The sequence below is a fragment of the Limulus polyphemus genome, unplaced genomic scaffold, assembly GCF_000517525.1.
Source record: "Limulus polyphemus unplaced genomic scaffold, Limulus_polyphemus-2.1.2 Scaffold1582, whole genome shotgun sequence".
NCBI lineage: Eukaryota > Metazoa > Arthropoda > Merostomata > Xiphosura > Limulidae > Limulus > Limulus polyphemus.
Genome location: NW_013667192.1, coordinates 71,575 through 88,657, shown reverse-complemented (window position 1 = coordinate 88,657; position 17,083 = coordinate 71,575). Strand labels below are relative to the sequence as shown.

Below are 17,083 nucleotides of genomic sequence, written 5' to 3'. Positions count from 1 at the left end.
TGCGTGAAATTCAAAACAAAACAAACAAAAACAATCAAATGTCGCAGCGTCATCTGCTAATAAACTTATGAAAGAAAAAATGGATCGTTAATTTTGTTCGTTTGTTTTAGAACAAAGCTATCTGGGAATCAATCCCCCGAATGTTGTAAGCCCGTAAAAAGTTGAGAATTCGGAACTACTTCTTAGCCGACAAACCGTCATTCTAGATATATTGAATGACTTTTGTAAATCTATTTCTCATGAAAATATAATAAGGCGCCGATTCATGTATAAGAGGTAAACAGCCTAATTCTTATTTTTCATTATCCAATACATGAAAAAACGGGGATGATTCACACCGTTATTTAATTTAATATTAATATAAAATTACTTTAAAAATCGCGTACAGGAAGAGCTGGTTGAGTTCATGTTTTATTTTATAAGGTTATAAATTTCTATTGCCTGGTTTCCTAAACCACAAGTAATGTTTTCGTAAACTTGTTTTTTAGAACTTGTGATGTAATATTTATCTATTTAACGAGTGTGTGTGTGTGTGTGATAAAGAGTATGGTTTGCCTTATAAGGTTAACTTGTTTCGTCCTACTTCAGTTCTTATATTAGTATGATTCGTAAATCAAACACATCAAGTTCAGTACTTTCTATACTATCTAAGAAAGGTAGTTGGTAAAGAGATAAAAGTCTTTGATTATTAAAAAGAAAAAATAAAGAATATTTCATATTAAACATTATAGCCTTCCAAATTTGGTAAAAGTGTTGGAAACAATCTATTAATATACGTGTATATGATCCTTTACTCGTTCGTCGATGTCATCGTCATCTATTAGATATTCTGGTGACTCAGAGGTAATTCTAAGGTGTTATAGCGCTAAACAGCAGTTGCGGTATCAGCGGTAGACAGATTACAAATAGCCGATTAACAACAAACAAACAAAACACATATTGGGCGTTTCCTACAAACAAAGCACTTGTGCGGAAGTCATGTCACGTTTCTCTCATGCAGTACTCGTCGTATTGCTGAAAATAAACGATATGATGAGTACTGCATTTTACTCGGCATGAGTGAGGTTTAACATCTGGTTTCAAACGGCATTTACCATTTCCAGTAATCTATTTTATATCAATCTGTTTTATATTGGATTTTCTCTTGTTCACATTAGATGAACAAGAACGCTTAACAAATTAAGGGTCAGAAGTACGAAGATCTTAATTGGCGGCATTATTCTTGTCTGTGTCCTACGTAACCCGACAGCTAGGTTTGTTTGCTTTGTTTGTTTGTAATTAAGCACAAAGCTACACAATGGGCTATCTGTGCTCTGCTCACCACGGGTATCGAAACCCGGATTCTAGCGTTGTAAATCCGCAGGCATACCTCTGTGCCACTGGGGGGGGGGGGCGACAGCTAGGATTTTCAAATTTGACATTTTCGTTAATGTAATTAAAATTTGTTGTTAAATCATGACTTAAAAATTACTTGCGGAAATTTCTTGATACTTTTGTAATGTTGCTAAAGCCTTTATGAATAGAGTATATGCTTTAACCTAGAAAGGAAGTCAATATTTAGGCATTATTACGAATGTGACAGCCATGTTTGTTTTTACTTTCAAATGATCATTTAATTTATCATTGCATTAAATAAACACGTCTTCGACAAAGTCAGAAGTGAAATACATTCATTTTTGGTTTGTTTTTTTCATGATTTACAATGGAGTATAATCTCGTTCCAAGTAAATTTGCTACATACTAATACATCTTTATATACTAATACATCTTTAAATCAGAATAACGATCACAATTTATTGTAACCAGATGTAATATGCTAAATTAGTTTAACAAAACAAATATGAAAAAGAGTAAATAAATTCCGTCTGTCTTTCCATAATTATAGAAATATATTTGCTTCTGATTGTCAGTACATGATATATTTGTGTCTACTTTTTATATTTGCCTCGTGGTGGCCGATCAGTAGGTATGAGAGTTTATAACGCTAAAAATCTGGTTTCGATACCCGCAGTGAGCACAACGCGCATAACCAATTATGTAGCTTTGCGCTTAACAACAAACAAATTTTCGCCCTCTATAGAGAAAACTGCGCCATCTAGAGGCTTGAATGTACGCGTTAGGAAAAAGATGGCGGTGAGATCACTGATCATCCGATAATTTAGAAGTATATAGGCTATATAAACTATACATATAATCTTTGTGTCATTAATCTTCGTTGTTACAGGAAACTTTGACAGTCAGCATTTCAGGTAAGTTGAGTTTCACTCTCATAGTAAGGTACAACTGTGAATTTTACAAACGGAAAATAAGAATAGCTGCAAAGAGCTGATAAATGGACCTGTTTTCACACAAGAGCAAGCGCGTGCTCCACCCTAGATAACGCTAGAGTATCAGCTGGCAGACGACTGCAGTGACGCGTCGATGTCACGCTCTATAATCATGAATTATTTATAAAATAATTGATGACTCTTTCATTAAAAATCAAAAATAAGGATTTGTTTTTGATGGTCCAATAACAAATAACCAATTTGTCGGTGGAAACAAAGAGAATGGGGGAGAGATTTGCTGGCGTTAAAATACTATAATGCGTTGTCTTTAAGATCAATAATACTTTTGTATTCAATACCTCTTGGTGGTTTCATCGGATGTGATTGAACAGGTTTGTCCAGTAATTATGTTATTGTTTTTTGGTTTTGGTTTGTTTTTTTTTGTACACATTCGATTGTTCAGATGAAAAACAATTATAATAGCAATATTATTTGTCCTTATTTTCCAAATTAGCTGACCAATGATTTGCCTGACTTTAATTTGAGACGTGAAACTTCTCTGTAGATCAAAGTACTTCTGCGTCAAAACATTTATACAGGCGTTAATCTGGTGTACTTTAATTCTATGAACTTATGAGTGAAGGCAAACAAGAATATATGATATGATATATCAATCGCATGATATCTCTCAAACCCAGTGACGACGACGTTTTTCGACCAATGCCAGGACTCATCAGGCTACCTGAGATACGACAGTTTTAGTAGTGATCTAAACGCTATTTATATCGTCAAGTTTTAATTAAGAACTGAGATTCAAGATTTATTTTGAATTATTTGCTTAAATATAGTACAAAAATATAAAAAGTTATCTGATATATTTCTTGTCTAAATTCTCTTTTCAAGTGTTTCTTTGATGAACTATAATAGTCTATTTTTATCGCACTACACAATGTCACAGGCTGTGTTTATATTATTTGCTTCCAATAGCAATGTGAAGGGAGAAACACTTGAAACTTAGCACATGTGTTTTCTATATATATATACACGACTGGCACAAAATTAGATTGGGTATAAACAGATTGATGTTCGGAGGACCGTACAGTCATGTATACAGAACTGGCACAAAATAAGGTTGGGTATAAACATGTAGATGTTTGGAGGACCTTACAGCCATATATATAAGACTAGCGCAAAATAAGGTTGGATATAAGCATGTTTATGGTGGGAGGACCATACAGTCATATATATAAGACTAGCGCAAAATAAGGTTGGATATAAGCATGCTTATGGTGGGAGGACCGTACAGTCATGTATACAGGACGGGCACAAAATAAGGTTGGGTATAAACATGTAGATGTTTGGAGAACCTTACAGCCATATATATAAGACTAGCGCAAAATAAGGTTGGATATAAGCATGCTTATGGTGGGAGGACCGTACAGTCATGTATACAGGACGGGCACAAAATAAGGTTGGGTATAAACATGTAGATGTTTGGAGGACTGCACAGTCATATATACAGGACGGGCACAAAATAAGGTTGGGTATAAACATGTAGAAGCTAGGAGGAATATATAGCCACATATACAGAACTGGCACAAAATAAAACTGAGTATAAACATGTAGATGTTTGGAGGATCGTACACTCACATATTCAGGACTGGCACGAAATAAGGTTGGGTATAGGCATTCTGATGGTATGAGAACTGTACAGCCTACTGTTTTTCCTGATGGTAAAAATGTATAAACACACATGCCGAACGAACTAATAAAAAAACGAACATAGATAATATTGCATGATGGCTTGAAATAAAGGAAAGTTTATTTCTTTTTATTTAAGAATGCAGTAATATAAATGAAAATTACATCAAATGTTCAATATGTTCTCCATTTCAATAACATACTCTAAACGTGATGGGACACTATAACAATACATGTGATAGGACAGTTTAATCAGCAGCACAAAGCATATATTCAGTAACTGCATCACACAATGTTGAATATGATTTTTTTCGCGTAAGTATTAACAATGAGCGATTGCATTAATTGATGACTGAATGAAACTAGCACTTTTAACTGCAGTACCTGATGACGTCACGTAAGAGGCATATAGTGTTTCCAGGGCACCTATTGTCCCTATTTTCATAAATGTGTTCCCCATATACTTTTTTCATACGCTCATACCAACGGGTGAAGCTGTAGGTTGTATGAATCTGCCACAAATTACTCATTTATCCCCAAGCTGTACATGTGTATGTACGTGTATATGCGAGCTTATAAAACAAGTCTGGTTTCGAACTTGGCTTATATGTTTTCCGCATTGTTCTCTACCAAATTTCTAGCAGCTGTGCCTCAACAGTGTGGCTACTTTAATGATGAATATTCCTATTCGTATAATATATGCACATGCTTAGTGATATAATTTTATAAGAAAGATATATAGTTCCTGTGATGTAGTAAGAAAATAAACTTTATAAGGCTTACAATCATTGAGAAAACAATATGAAATTACACTTAGAATCAAATAATTATTCCAGCTGGATCATAAGAATGTTCTACACCTCCTTGAGATGGTATATCCAATGTATTATAAATATTTATTGAGAAGCAACAAAATACAATCTATGAATAGACTTTCATTGGTATCACATTTTAGACCGAAGTGACTTCAAAGATACGCACTAGTTTACAGTATCAAAAACTCAACTTGGTATTCTAGTTTTCAAAATTTTCTACCTCTTGCGTCTCCAGAACAAAGATATGCATGTATATATTCTAACATCAGTATATAGTTATTAAATGACACACTTATCCAATTTTGATGTTTATGTTAAACTTTTGAATAATACTCAGAAACTGAAAATTCTTATTAATTAATTGCTTGTTTGTTGTTAAGCAAAGAGCTACACAATGGGTTGTGCTGTGCCCACCACGGGTATCGAAACTCGGTTTTTTAGCATTGAAGGCCGACAGACTTGTCGCTGAGCCACTGTGAATGGATACCAATTAATTAATCAAACTTTATTTTTTATAAATATACACATATGACCGTAAAACCGAAACTGTTTGAATTGAAGAACTAAACGAAGAACCTCTACAAGTGTGGTTGTAAATTAATGATAGTATAGATGTTATGATACTACAACATTCCTACAGGCAAAGTAGGTATATTCAAGCTCAAAGAACGAAGACACAGAGGCAACTAGAAGAAATCAATTTCAAGATCATGTTTTTTATGCCAAACTGCATAGAAAGAAACTACACAAGTTCTTTTTTTCAATATCTATATTACTAAAGTTGGCAGAAACATATGATATGCTTGTATTTTCCCTCTCATCTCTGTTTCAGGCTCGACGTCAAGCCTATAATTAAATTTAGCTTAAAACTAATAACTTTTATACTCGCGACATGGTACTTACAATGCTAAAAATCGGGTTTCGATACCCATGGTGAGCAGAGCACAAATAGCCCATTGTGTAGCTTTGTGCTTAATTACAAACAAACAAACTTTCCGTTAAATGTTTAATTTCTGTCTTATTTATAATCTTAAATGTTTGTCGGAATAATGTATAATTCTCTTCCCAGTGATTTGTGTACTAAATTTTCCGTTGATGCTAGAATATAAAGATAGCCGTTTGGTACATTGATCTCTACCTTAAAATAATGAGTAAATTATACACAAGAATGCATATAAAGTCGTTGCTATACTTACTATTACAAGAGATAAAAACGTAGTTGCATAATTGTAACTGTAGACGTAAGTATACTTAGATGGTATTAACTGAAAGTAACGGGTTTTTTTATTTCTCCTCCTTCATTTTTACAGAATCATGTATGGAATTCAACTGACTCCGGTGAGTACTAAATAATAAAAAAAAATTATCTACTTTTATATTAAAAAAATTAAAGACTATTTTTTTCATACAGGACTTTATTACATATCACATTTATTCATATATAGGTTTTTTATTTAAAAAACAGTAACATATTTTTGAGGCATTGAGTTGAAAGTATAATTAGCCTACTCATGCAGTAGAATTGGCAGAAGTCATGTTTCACCCAATGTCTCCTGTGTGTTGATTTTTTTCTTACCAACAGCTATGTAAATAGAATTAATCACGCTTGGTCCAAAGTTTCTTATATAACCAACCCTTACTTTTTTCTCTTTTTTAATGATTCAACCGACCTTCCATCAAGGCTGCTAGTGTCTGTATATACAACATTTGGAGATTAATAATAATATTTATGGCTGCAGAATGAAGAATAGCTCTGACATTAGCCATGCCAATTAATTGTAGACGAAATTCCGTAGATATCAACCACCAATAAACCTATCATAATAATTCGATTGTTTAAAAGTTTCAGTTTGATATACCAGTTTGAATATGTTATTGTTCTCAAGAAATTTTGTATGTTTATTTATTATTAACAAAACGATGTCGTGTCAATCGTCTGGTTAGTGATGATTCTTCAAACAGGAAACTTCTAACATATCATCATGTTAACTAACATCAAGACGCATGGTACTTACTCCAGCCAAGTAGAACAGCTGTGGCAATATCTCAGGTCTAGTAAATAGCCATATTAGTGTTACTCCATATTTCTGAGATGTGGAATGTCACTATTCTTATGTTATATGGCTATTTACTAGACCTGAGATATTGCCACAGCTGTTCTAGATGTGGAATGTCACTATTCTTATGTTTCTAAACAGTTCTAAACACTCTTACATCACATAATATAGCAGCTTTGTATGTGTTTTAGATTAAGAGGAGTAAGTCAAAACGTGGTAAAACTGTTATTTTTCTTCTTCTTCTTCTGTGGTAAATCATATAATAAACAAAGGACCAACACGGAGTAAACTTCCACTGGAATATATTAATTTGAAACAGGGAATATTTGACAACTGTAGTATACAATTACAATTTTAAACATTTTTTGACAATTTTAACATGAATTGCTCTCTACAACAGCCCTCCCCCCCCAGTGACACGGCGGTATGTCTGAGGACTTATCACGCTAGAAACCGGGTTTCAATACCCGTGGTGGGCAGAGAACAGATAGCCCATTGTGTAGCTTTGTGCTTAATTACAAACAAACACATTCTACAGCAATAAGCTAAAAGTGACTACTAATGACTGACAATAAGGGATGGAATAATGGTCTAAGGTGCTCCATCTGTCTTAATAGCTTCCCAAGACAACTGGTGCTCGACTTTAACTTTGGGTAGAATCTTATTTGTAGTTAATTTCAAAATAATGTTCCATATTTAAATGTATTAAATATTTAATAAATTAAGAAAAATTTAGATTTCAAAGAGGACTAAAAATGATTGCTGTTTCATCGTTTGCCTTCTGGCTCTTTTGCAGCATTAAAATCAAAATGCTTAAATAGACTAACACAGTGTGTTCAAGTTTTAATCGAGATAGAAACAAAGCTCATGTATTTCAGAACATATTTTACTAAATCAACACAATATGTAACAAAAATCTTTTTGCGAAATACATTTACCAATGTTCTAATAGGATTTATAAATGAAGAAAAACTATTAGTTTTCATGTGCAAAATATCTTGATATGTAAACTGATGTTTATTAAATTGCAAACTTTACATCTTCCTAATACCTATACAGTACAAGTAAAACCAACTTTTCAAAAAGGAATTAAATTTCGGAATGTAATATCAATCTTTCAAAAACAAAGCAAACGTATGGCATTTGCATCATCCTTACATAATAGCACAGACACACAGTGTAGTAGATTGTTAACAGACAAAAATAGGATAAATAAACTGAATAGTGATTGAATAGTTATATATATATATATATATATTGCTATATGTTAATTCTTGCCTGTGTTATTATGTAGGAATGATCAAATGCCATCCCTACTATCTTCTTTGCTTTGTTTCTGAAGGATTGATATTAATCATCCCTAAATTTATTTCTTTACTTGTTTGCTTGTTTTTTTAATGCAGTGTTTGAATAGTCATAGGAAGGTTGTATTTATAACCGAGTTCTAAATACAATAAGGATCTAACTGTAATATTTATTGTTTATCTATTATTGGCTGGTAATTCCTGTTTCACCCTGTACTTAAGCTTTTTTAAGAAACATCAAATTTCTGTAAAAAAAAGCTAACTTCGAGGGATAATGATAACATCGTCTACACTAGAATTATGGGTTTTTTATTACTACTAATTATTAATAATTCTTATAAAAGTGGAAACTCCGTTTGAAACTATGTCACCTCAGTGAAATTGGTTGACACCATTGTCTCGGTTTTTGAGTTATCATGTAACGAAAAAGAAGCAGAAGAAAGAAGAATATACTATGATATTTACAAATATACCCATAACTTGTTACTCAGTCATTACATAGATATCGTTATAAAAGAAAACACTGTATAGTATTGTAAAGTTCTGATGACCTATTGAGGAAATATTAAAAATACCATTTCGATTAACAATCCAAGCCATCCCTACATAGGCAGTGCTACCGCCTGCCTGATATAGATAAATAAAAAAAAGGAAAAAGAAACGTTTTCGTACAATAAAACACAAAGCCTTATTAGTTACTTAAAGCCATCTAGTTTTAATAATACAGTTACCATTATCAAGGTGTTTTTCTCCATGTATTTAAAAATAAATTATATCTCGAAATTAATAGTAATATCTGATCAAAAAATTTGGATTATACAAAAACAATCAAGTTAAAATAAAGATGTCAGTTATATACAGGTGTGGTACCAAAAAAAAGAGAGCTTAGTTTTATAAAAGAACAAACCCTATAAAGATGTAATGTAAAAGTGTGTAACTTAAAAATTGGGAAATTTCTCGCCCCTATTTTACATCTGTGCTTGCTCCAGTTTCCATACCATAAAAAAGATCGCCTGTTGTCCCTTATTGTCACTTGCTGTCCTGTCACTGGGAGTAGGTCTCCATAGGTAGGTGGTCGAGTGAATCCACCAATAGCTCTATCCTTGGGCCCGGCATAGCCAGGTGGTTAAGGTGCTCGACTGGCAATCTGAGGGTCGCGTGTTCAAATCCCCGTCACACCAAACATGCTCACCCTTTCAGCCGTGGTGCGTTATAATGTGACGGTCAATCCCACTATTCGTTGGTAAAAGAGCAGCCCAAGAGTTGGCGGTGGGGGGGGGGTGATGACTAGCTGCCTTCCCTCTAGTCTTATACTGCTAAATTAGGGACGGCTAGCGCAGATAGCCCTCGTGTAGCTTTGCGCGAAATTCAAAACAAACAAACAAACAAAGCTCTATCCTTAATGATCTGCTAGAATTAGTCTAGACAAGAACCCTGGACTGTTCAGCAGGATTACTTTTTGCAGGTAAGTTCTTCTCTGAGTTTATGCAGTTGGTCGTTCTTTCAATGACATACTTCCAAAGTAGATCACTGTGGATAACTTGTCCTTCTGTAATGTGTAAAACACACCATTGATTATTTTCAATAAAATATATCGTCCTTTCCAACACCGACTTAATTTTGGAATTCATCCTATCTTGCAGTGAAGATTATACAGCCATACCACCTCCTCTAAATGGAATACAATTTTATGAGCATTAACATCATAGTAACTTTTAATTTATCATTGGCTCATGTAAAACTTTCCTGAGTGTCTTATGTATGGTTGTCCTTAGTCTTCCTGCATATTCTATGTTAGACTGCTGAATGACTGTCCTCCAGATGGAAGTACAGAGGGTAGAATGGCACTTTGATTTCTCTTCCAAACACCATTAGTGATAGAGTGTTGTCTGTAGCTTCATGCACTGTCATTTAATAATTCATAAGTAACAGTGTAAGGTGTTTATCCCACATTTTCTTATGTTATTTACTTAAATGGTTAATTTATTGAAAATTGTATAGTCGTATCACTCCACTATACTATCATAAAATAGATGAACAGTCTCTGTCCTGGTCCTCTTGGTACCAAAGATCTGGCACATTTATGCAAACAAGGCTGATTCAAAGTAAAGTTCCACAGGTACTGCAAATCTTGAAACATGTTCGTTGACGAGTTTCCTTGTTAGAGCTTCTACTTCCTAGTGAGGAACAGCATATTTTTCTGACTATCTTGTTAAATATTCCATCACAACCATGACGTTTTTATCTCACTGTTACTCTGTGGCAGAGAACCAAGCACATAGACAGCAACTATCTCAAGTGTTGCTCCAACACAATACTGCTTTAACTTTATATGATATTTCTTTAGTGGACCTTTTCACTAACAGCATAGTTCACACAATGTACATCAATTCTCTACAGATCTCTGAGATCCAACTCAACAGAATAGTTCTCTTACTCTCTACAATGTCTTAACACCTCTGTGTCCAGTTGTTGGAAGATTGTGGAGATGACAGAGCTCTTTTGAATACAGAGACGATAGAAATATCAAATGTAGTCGTTGTTTCTGTCCACTGGTATTTTATCATTTCTGATATAAACCCTCTTGTAAACATAATGAACCGCACAGTGCTCAATCCATCTTTATTTTCAGGCTTTATGGAGTGACTGTTTGCCAATAATGTTTTTATGCACACTTCTTGATTCACTGCATAACTGATTTCAACGCGTACCTTTTGCCTGAGCATCTTTCAGTTGAATGTTGGAACACATTATTTCTTTATCATCACTTGTGGTTGTTCTATCTTGGACTACTCTGGTGTACATTAAAATGGTCGTCTTTACTACCTCATGCTTCCTTCTTTTCACAGAATTGGCACTCTCATTAAAGGATGATCTTCAGAATAATACACTAGGGTTTCCATGGTTCCATCCAGGGCTATGCACAGTGTTAAAGCTTGTACTACTAAAGCATAAGGAGCCATCTTCCTATTTGACCTTCTGAATTGCAAAACTCACAAGCGACTTCAGTGCTGCATGATCTGTCCAGAGTGTAAACTTTTGTCCTTATAGGTAATGATTGAAATGCCTTAGGACTTAAACAATACTTAGCAATTCTTTCCAATTTATACAATACCTCCTTTTTGCTGCATTCCTTGCCTTGCTATAATAGGCAATCACATGTTCTTCTCCATGCTGTACTTGATGACACTGCTCACACTACAAAATAACAGCTATCTGCATATAATATGAATGGTTCTTCAAGAGATGGATATGCTAATACATGAGTAGTGATTAATTCTTTCTCCATTTTGTTGAATGCTTGTTCACAGTCAACAGTCCAACAAAATATATTTGTTTTTTAAGTAATTTGTGCAGAGGATTAGCTATTTCAGAGAATGATTTTACAAAACAGTGATAGTCCCAAGATCTTCTTACCATACATAAATTCTTTGGTATTAGACAATTCTGGACATATTAATTCTATAGGCATTCTTCCTCTGCTGACTATGTGTCTCAGAAAACTCACCTGTTGATATAACAATTCACATTAGTAGAGATTCAACTTAAGGTTTCATTTTCCCAACCAACCCAGAACTTTCCTTAGACCATCATATGCATATTGGTCTTCCAATGTGTGATTATGTCATCCAAATAAATGAGGCCAATATTTCAGGATCGTCCAGCAAGAATACACTCCATTAGCCATTGAAATGTAGTGCTTCAATTATATAATCTAAATAGTAACACCAAAATTGACACAATCTATTTCCTGTAGCTAAGTTCTCTCGACTTGCTTTGTCGAATTGCACTTGTCAGTATCCACTTTTCAGATCCAATGTTGAAAACCACTTTGATTCAAATAAGGCATCTAAAGTAGAGTCAATCCTTAGCAGTAAGTAGACATCTTTCTTTGTGACTTCATTCACCTTTTAGTAGTCCACACAGAATCTTATATATATCAACACTTCTTCATCACAAATACAATGGTGATGCTCATGGACAAGTACTCTAGTTTATTACTTTTTGTTCTTTTATGGCTTCTATCTTTTTGAAAGCCTCTGCCTATTTTGTAAGCATGGGTCATCTGGATAACTGATGTATCGGGGCTCCATCTCTAGTATCAGTCATATGAGATATCTACTTGGCCTAAGCTATGAGACCCATTTGAGAAGATACCTGGACATTCTGTGAGCAAGTCATGTAATCTGGAGTATTGATCATCTATACGACCCACACAGCTGCAGTCATACAGCTCTTCTAAGTGAGGTGGTAAGATCTCTTTATGCTAGCATTTAACATCAGACTTTCTAAATTTTGCCTCAAATGTGACTATTTCTGATGTTCTTTAATGTGAAAATACTACTTGTACAATTTCAAATTTTGCAATGTTCTTTCCAGATGACTTGAGTTTTATGTTTATTATGTTCTTGGCCCTAATGATAACATCTTTATTCTTCAGATCCACTAGATTTTTCCAATCATTAATCCCTCAGGACACATGGGACGGCAACTGAATATACTCAATTTAATTTCACTGTCCCAGTCACTAATAGACACTGAATTGAATCACTCACTGATTACTGATTAAAACACTTAATATTTATATTTTAATTGTATTTCTAGTTACTACAAAAATTTCTAGAATCTACATAGGTTTAACTTTCATTAATTTTCTGGAAATATTGCATCATTATTATATAATGACACCTCTTTTTAGGAAACAAACGTACAAATCACAATGTTAAAAATATTGCTTAAAGCAATGTGTATGTGTGTCAAGAAATAAAAAAATTTTACTTAAAACAAAGTAACCTATAAGAGTTCGTGCTCCAAAGCGCTTATGTACAGGACATTTTTGCTAGAACATATCGATCATAGCGTGACATGTGCTATACGGCAAGTATTCTTGACCAATATAATAACAAAAAATACTCATAAAAGCTTAGAATTTTCTAAATGTACTGGTGAAAACCAGTATTTACAGTAGTTATGGAAACTACATTCGTGACATTGAGCCCACTACGTACTTAAGCCTTTGGGAAATAAAATATTTATAATTCACAATCCTTAATGTAGAAAGGGCGGAGAGAGTAGACGGCACCAAACGTCAAGTTTTCCTCTGTTTTAAATATAATTATCGAGGGTTCGCCTATTGGTTTAAATATAATTATCACGGGTTTGCCTATTGGTTTAAATATAATTATCACGGGTTTGCCCATTGGTTTAGATATAATTATCACGTGTTTGCCTATTGGTTTAAATATAATTATTACGAGTTTGCCTATTGGTTTAAATATAATTATCACGGGTTTGCCCATTGGTTTAGATATAATTATCACGGGTTCGCCTATTGGTTTAAATATAATTATCACGAGTTTGCCTATTGGTTTAAATATAATTATCACGGGTTTGCCCATTGGTTTAGATATAATTATCACGGGTTTGCCTATTGGTTTAAATATAATTATCACGGGTTTGCCTATTGGTTTAAAGCTCTATATTCATATAATAAAGAAATTGTCACTCTTGATCCTATAATCACATACAGATGCTTTCAGGTGTTTAATCTTAACTTCATACAAGTTATAGTAAAAGTAAAGTAAAGAATATTACTGATTCTTTTAACGTCAACAACAACTTTCTGTTCAGGAATTAGCATAATGAAGCCACATGTCAGAATGAGTGGTTTTTTTTCTTATCCACTTACTAATTATTCTTCTAAAAATAACGCTAAACACGCTTCATACATCCGAGTACACTGACATAGATAATGTTTTTATTATAAATGAATGTTTGAGGCTGAGTGCACTAGATGAGTTTACATAGAACTGGGATGAGATATAGATATTACATCAATGCATTGTTATCCAACCCTGTATGGTACTTAATACAAAATTATTCTGGTCTCTAAACAAAGAAATTCAGACATGTAATTTTATCATTTGATTTTTTTCTGTTGAATCGTCACTACAGGGCACTTTCATCGAATATGAAAGATATATGTTATATATATTATATAACACCTTACATAACATCTTACGTAACATCTTACATAACATCTTACACAACATATTACATAACATCCTATATACCATCTTACATAACATCTTACACAACATCTTACATAACATATTACATAACATCCTATATACCATCTTACATAAAATCTTACACAACATCCTACACAACATCCTACATAACATCTTACGTAACATCTTACACAACATCTTATAGAACATCTTACATAACATAATACATAACATCCTATATACCATCTTACACAACATCCTACATAACATCTTACACAACATGTTATATAACATCGTACATAAGATATTACATAAAATCCTATATACCATCTTACATAATATCCTATATAACATTTTACATAACATCCTATATAACATCTTACATAGCATATTATATAACATCTTACATAACATCATATATAATATCTTACATGACATCTTATATAGCATCTTACACGACATATTACATAACTTCCTATATAACATTTTTACATAACATCTCATATTTATGGAGATGATAGTGAAAGATTTGATTTATTATTACGATTCGTTTAAAATATAAACTTCGGATACCAAATAACTTTCAGTTAACTTCTAACGCAATCAGATAAAGTGTTAAACACTTTAGTGTTAAATACCTTTTCAGCAGTAGCACTTTTTTATTTTGCTGACTCATAACGCAAATAATTCTGTTTTACGTGACGTATGAAAAACAAAATCTAGAAGCTGGCTTTTACGTTAACAAGATATTTTATAATAATGACTTAATATTTGAATGAACATATAACAGGATGTACTAAAATGTATTACTTGCTTTTTACTCCATTAATATACATCAGTGTATGTAGTTTTATTGATTTTTTTTCCATCGGCGCTGTAAGAAGCATTCTGAAAAGGGCCATAGCGAAGTATTGGCTTAATATTAATTATCTGTACGTAAGAAAGTTTAATGTTTCAGGGACAAAGTATTTCCATTAGTCCATTAGTCAGCAAATAAGAACTAGTGAAGTTAATATTTCCTGTTACAACATTCCTTTTTATTTCGGGAAACATTTCTAAATTTCCTCTTTCTTCGACTGACCAGCTTTATAATGTTTGGTTTGTTTTGTTTTGAATATCACGCAACGGTGCTCGAGAGTTATCTGCGCTAGCCGTCCATAGTTTAGCAATGACAGACTAGAGAGAACGCAGCTAGTCAACATCACTCACCGCCAACACTTCGGCTACGCTTTTGCCAGCGAATGGAGGATTGACTGTTACATTATAACGCCCCCACGGCTGAAAGGGCGAGCATGTTCGGTGAAGGGGATTCGAAACTGCGACCCGCAGATTGCGAGTCGAGCGCCATAACCACCAGGCTCATGCTACAATAATGTATATATCAGCCCATATGTAAACGCACTGAAAATATTTAGGAATATTGAAATCCATCTTCTCTCCTTCTCCTAATTTCAAGTACTGTAGTACTTAGTAGTAGGGATCGACAAGGATTCCAAATAATCCACGCGCCGAAAAACCACCCTATCGAATTCCTAAGCGAAAAACCGACCATTCAAAGTATTGGTTGCGATATATTATGCGCATATATACTAATAATACGATAAAAAAATCGCTAACATTTTAATAATTGAAAAATTTCTAAAACAGCAACTTTTTTGTTTTGGATACTTCTTATAGCAGTTCTACGAATAACCAACGATCCCAACTTTCCGTTAAAATTATAATTCGTTTTCCTATTTATAGTATTTTTTTTCCTCATTGTTTAAAAAAATGGTCTGGCAAAACATGTCAATCTATGTAGTTTTAAGTATTCTTTCTTTTGTTTGCGCTTATATATCATACAAATAAGTGAAATACAGTTTTATATATTTTGAAATGTAGCAAAAGCCCTTTCATGCTCCCCTCGTTTGTTTCAGAGAAAAGCCACATTGAGTTATCTACTGTGCCTACCTCGGGGAATCGACCCCAGATTTTAGCGTGGTGAGTCCGTAAACTTACCGTTGCCCCATTAGGGAACTTGTGCTCCTCAATAACTTACCAAAGAAATCTAAGCAATAACGTATTGAATGAAAGTAAAAAATAATGTAACTTATCATAATTAGCAATATATGTGTTATTACGTCACAATAAAGCTGATGATTATTTTTAAATTACATGTTTTTACTGATCCTGTATACTTTTACAGCAAGTAGAGTGTGTAATGACATTTGAACTATAGTTTACAGACTCTGTATTTGTTTTACTCCGCTGACGAAGATGCCTTTCCCATAATACCAAAACTCATTCAGACTATTTCCACCTAACTGATCATGTTCAACAGCTTAGTCATTCCACAATATTAGCAAATTTAGTTGAAATAGTTATCTAAACAGAAAGATTAGGGACCTTCATTTCTGTTCTGTTAGATATTTACATAAAGTTTCTTTCAAGTGTAAAATAAAAGGAATATAAATACCAATTTGGAGAAGTATGTAGTAAGAATATAAAAAAATACCAGTTTGGAGAAGTATGTAGTAAGAATATAGAAAAATACCAATTTGGAGAAGTATGTAGTAAGAATATAGAGAAATACCAATTTGGAGAAGTATGTAGTAAGAATATAAAAAAATACCAATTTGGAGAAGTATGTAGTAGGAATATCAAAAATACTAATTTGGAGAAGTATATAGTAGGAATATAAAAAATACCAATTTGGAGAAGTATGTAGTAAGAATATAAAAAATACCAGTTTGGAGAAGTATGTAGTAAGAATATAGAAAAATACCAATTTGGAGAAGTATGTAGTAAGAATATAGAGAAATACCAATTTGGAGAAGTATGTAGTAAGAATATAAAAAAATACCAATTTGGAGAAGTATGTAGTAAGAATATAAAGAAATACCAATTTGGAGAAGTATGTAGTAGGAATATAAAAAATACCAATTTGGC

General features: G+C 33.3%; 1 protein-coding gene across 1 annotated transcript in view; it reads left to right on the top strand.

Annotated features, from left to right (window-relative positions):
* Positions 1–2,126: 2,126 nt before the first annotated feature.
* LOC111086955 (endothelin-converting enzyme homolog) overlaps positions 2,127–17,083 on the top strand; it is a gene marked incomplete at its 3' end in the record, with an annotated part of 83,564 nt that continues 68,607 nt past the window's right edge. Inside the window, exons 1-2 of the mRNA XM_022391883.1 lie at positions 2,127–2,249; positions 6,094–6,121. Of these exons, the coding sequence (XP_022247591.1) occupies positions 6,098–6,121 (24 nt within the window). The remainder of the gene's footprint in view (positions 2,250–6,093; positions 6,122–17,083) is intronic.